Source organism: Manihot esculenta, chromosome 5 (genome assembly GCF_001659605.2).
Source record: "Manihot esculenta cultivar AM560-2 chromosome 5, M.esculenta_v8, whole genome shotgun sequence".
In the NCBI taxonomy this organism is placed as follows: Eukaryota; Viridiplantae; Streptophyta; class Magnoliopsida; order Malpighiales; family Euphorbiaceae; genus Manihot; species Manihot esculenta.
In genome coordinates this window covers 13661343-13664703 of record NC_035165.2, presented here as the reverse complement: position 1 = coordinate 13664703, position 3361 = coordinate 13661343, and the positions used below count along the sequence as shown (strand labels likewise).

The following is a 3361-nucleotide window of genomic DNA, read 5'->3' as shown; positions in this document are numbered from 1 at the left end:
CATTAAATTAAAGTTTATAAAAAAAATTATAATATTATAACATACAATTTATATTTTTTTAAAAATACCGTAAATTTTATTATAAAACTAAAACGGAAATATTATAAAGAAAAAAATAAAACTAAACAAAAGAAAATCAAGTGTTTCCCAGAATCCTTCGCCCGTATTGGTCAGCGTAAAACTGGAGAACTTAAAAGTAATAAAAGTACAATAAAAATCAAACGGTAACTAACTGCAATCTCACAAACAGTACGCAGAACTCGACCACACTTGAACCTAATCTGACCTCAAGCTCTTCTCTCCTTTGCCTTACTATGAATCCTCAAAGCCATCACCATATCTTATCTCTGCCTCTCTCTCAAAAATCTAATCTTTCGATTTCTTCTTCGAGTCCCTATTCGTACTCCTTATTTATCTCCTCTCCTCCTCGTGGAGGTGCCTCTCTGGCTGCTCAGGTCTCCACTCTGTCCCTCTCTCTCTCTCTCTCTCTCTCTCTCTGTGTGGACAGATCTATCGCGTAATTTTTGCACTATTTCTGTTTGGTTGCCCGGAACTTTATTTTTCTTGGGAAAGGACAGAACATTTCAAGCTACCAACAATTTCGTTTTCTTTTTTCATACCCAATTTTTTAGTACTAGTATTTTAAAATTTTGTGGGTTTGTTGCGGAATTTCCAGATTTTATTAATAGTGATGTGGGTGTGTTTGTCTCAGGGTTTCTTGATTTGAGCGATAATCGAAAATGAATTCTTGTGCGTATCAGCGAAAGAGCGCCATGGGAAGCTACGAGGAGAGGACGATAATGGAGGTAGACTCTATGGTTTGCCCCAAGCCTCGCCGATTGGGTCTTTCAAATCCTTCCCTCCTCCATCAATTCAGACCAATAAGATTACCCATCAAGTATCGTTAATAATTTACTGTCCTCTAATTTGTTGATTAGATTTGTTTTCTTGTAATCTAAACTACTTGAATTTATTGTTCTTATTTTGTTTTCTTTGTTTTTGCAAGTAGCAGTCATCAGACTGACATGGAAGATTCTATGGCTGGGGCTGAGCTTCTTGACATAATTCTAACTAAGGTTCATCTCTCTTTCTTTATCTGCATTTACATGTTATTATTTTTACTGTTATTATGGTATTTTGTTTTATCGTAGCTAAACTAAAGAGTAGAATAAGGATGCTATAGTACATAGTTTTATCCTTCAAATGCTCGAAAACAGAACATAGTTTTATCCTTCAAATGCTCGAAAACAGAACAGCTGTAGTGGAGTCTTAGAAGTAAGAATCTCTTCGTTTTCTATGCCAAAAGTTTGTTGTTTTATATAGTGAGAATCTTTTATTTATTTTTTACCAATCTTGTATAAATTTCTTTAAAGCTTGAGATACCTTGCTACTCATCTCTTCTTTTTTGTTATTTTCTTTAGGGAAAAAAGGACTCTTTCAATTTTGTGGTTGCAATAGTTTACATGCTTTCGTTAACCCTTTGTTTGGATTGAAGGAAATGGAGAGAAGAAAAATAGAAAATTAATTTCTTTAAATTCTCTTGTTTAGACATCAATTAGAGGAGAGAAAAGAAGAGAAAGTGGGAGAAATTGTACTTCTTCACTTTTGGACCCAAAACATGTCTCTCCAAATTGATTTTAGATGAAGAGAAATGGGGAGAATTGGATATTATTTGTGTAATAATTCCTAAATGCACAAAACGCTCTCTTTTTTAGACTGTGAGGGTATAATAGTAACATCTTATTTCCTTTTAAGAGAGAAATTATATTTCTCTTCTATTCTAATAAACTTCCCAACAAATATCAAATTTCTACTTTTTTTTTCTTTTTTCTTCATTTCTCTTCCTTGATTTTCTTCATTTCCCCTACACAATTAAGAATCCAAACAAGGGTAAAGGTATAACGAAAAGATTATGTATTTCTTTATGATTTCAGTTTGTTTGGAAGCTCTTGGTTAAAAGGAAAGGAAATGAAATAAACTGCGTACTGAATTTATATGACCAGTGACAAAGGAAATTGTTTTGGTTCCTCTTGATTCTTTCAGGGAGGATATGGCGGAGAAAGATCAGGTTACCAGGTAGCATCATCTCCACCTTTTTACTGTGGATCACCACCGAGTAGGGCATCAAACCCAGTAGTCCAAGATGCCCAATTTGGCAATGAGATAACTCCTTTTTCTCCTGCCCCGCTGTCACCTTCCTCATCGTCAGCACGAAAGGGAGGAGGATGTGTCCGAATGAAATTTGGTCACAAGCCTGCTGCTACCAGGATTGAAGGGTTTGATTGTCTTAGCAGGGATAGAAGAAACTGCAGCATCTCTGCAGTGGCTTAAAACCCAGAAGTTGGCAAATTTTGATCTGAAGATGGAGTAGTGAAATACTGCTGTGTTTTTGTTTGATGTACATACAAGGTTTACTGGTCTTTGCTGGTGAGTTTTGCTCTCTCAAAATATGTACATGTAATGAAGGTTGAGAGAGGTTTAATTTTGAAAGAAATAAAAAGGGTTGAGAGACGAGTGTTCATTGTTCTTGTTCACAGAAAGAGCGAGAGAATGAGAGAGAGAGAGAGAAGTCTGGAGATGTTTGGGAGGCATTCCAATGTAATATTTTAATGTTTGGCACTTCTACTAATCCGTGTTTGTAATTATAATGTGAAGGAAATAAGGATGAGCCGCTTTGAAATCTGTTCTGTTCAACTGAGCTTTTATAAGCGTTTTAGTAAAAATCACAAGCGTAGAGTACACTAAAAGATATATAAATAAACTTATGGAAAAATTAGATATATAGTAATTAATGGATTTATTTTTTTATTTTAAAATATAATATTTTTGTACTTAAAATTTAATTTTATTAAAATTTAATTTCTCTTCATAAAAATTTTTTTTAAGTCAATAATTTTAAAAAGAGAATAAATATAATTATAAAAATATTTTTATTAATAATAAAATAAAAATTATTATTTAATTTTTATGGATAAATTTGTTATTTAATTTTTTAAATTTAAAAAATATATTAAAATATTTTTGACATTTTAAAAATAAACTATTTAATTTTTTTATTAATTTTATCACTAAATATTTTACTATTTAGCTCTTATAGAATATTTAGTCTTTATAGTTTAGAAAAAATTATTAGTTAATTTCTTAAATTATTAAAAAATTTATTAATTAGTTACTCCATATCAGAGGTATTTTAAATTTTTTTTATAATATTTAACAATTAAAATTAATGAAAAGACTAATTAGCAGATTTTTTAAAATGTTAGAGATGTTTTAATGAATTTTTCAAATGGCGAGCCGTGATGGACAACAAATAGCATTACAAAAATAATTTCTATTGACTTTTAACTTTTTATTTTTAATA

The 3361-nt window shown here is 31.1% G+C and overlaps 1 protein-coding gene across 3 annotated transcripts; it reads left to right on the top strand.

Annotated features, from left to right (window-relative positions):
• Nucleotides 1-294: 294 nt before the first annotated feature.
• LOC110616042 lies at nucleotides 295-2682 on the top strand. 3 transcript variants are annotated; one of them, XM_021758348.2, is made up of 4 exons: nucleotides 295-455; nucleotides 713-898; nucleotides 1013-1076; nucleotides 2044-2682. In XM_021758348.2, exons 2-4 carry the CDS (start codon nucleotides 741-743, stop codon nucleotides 2329-2331), a joined length of 510 nt encoding a protein of 169 aa, XP_021614040.1. In that variant the 5' UTR covers nucleotides 295-455; nucleotides 713-740; the 3' UTR covers nucleotides 2332-2682. The 3 variants fall into 3 exon arrangements, with proteins under 3 accessions (XP_021614040.1, XP_021614039.1, XP_021614038.1); XM_021758347.2 differs by having other exon boundaries at nucleotides 1010-1076; XM_021758346.2 differs by having other exon boundaries at nucleotides 1007-1076.
• Nucleotides 2683-3361: the final 679 nt, after the last annotated feature.

Bases quoted from the DNA above. Each gene is read 5' to 3' on its own strand.
- LOC110616042 (XM_021758346.2), top strand. From the start codon at position 741: ATGAATTCTTGTGCGTATCAGCGAAAGAGCGCCATGGGAAGCTACGAG. The intron at 899-1,006 runs GTATCGTTAATA...TGTTTTTGCAAG, and splicing joins CCAATAAGATTACCCATCAA to TAGCAGTCATCAGACTGACA. The intron at 1,077-2,043 runs GTTCATCTCTCT...TGATTCTTTCAG, and splicing joins TTGACATAATTCTAACTAAG to GGAGGATATGGCGGAGAAAG.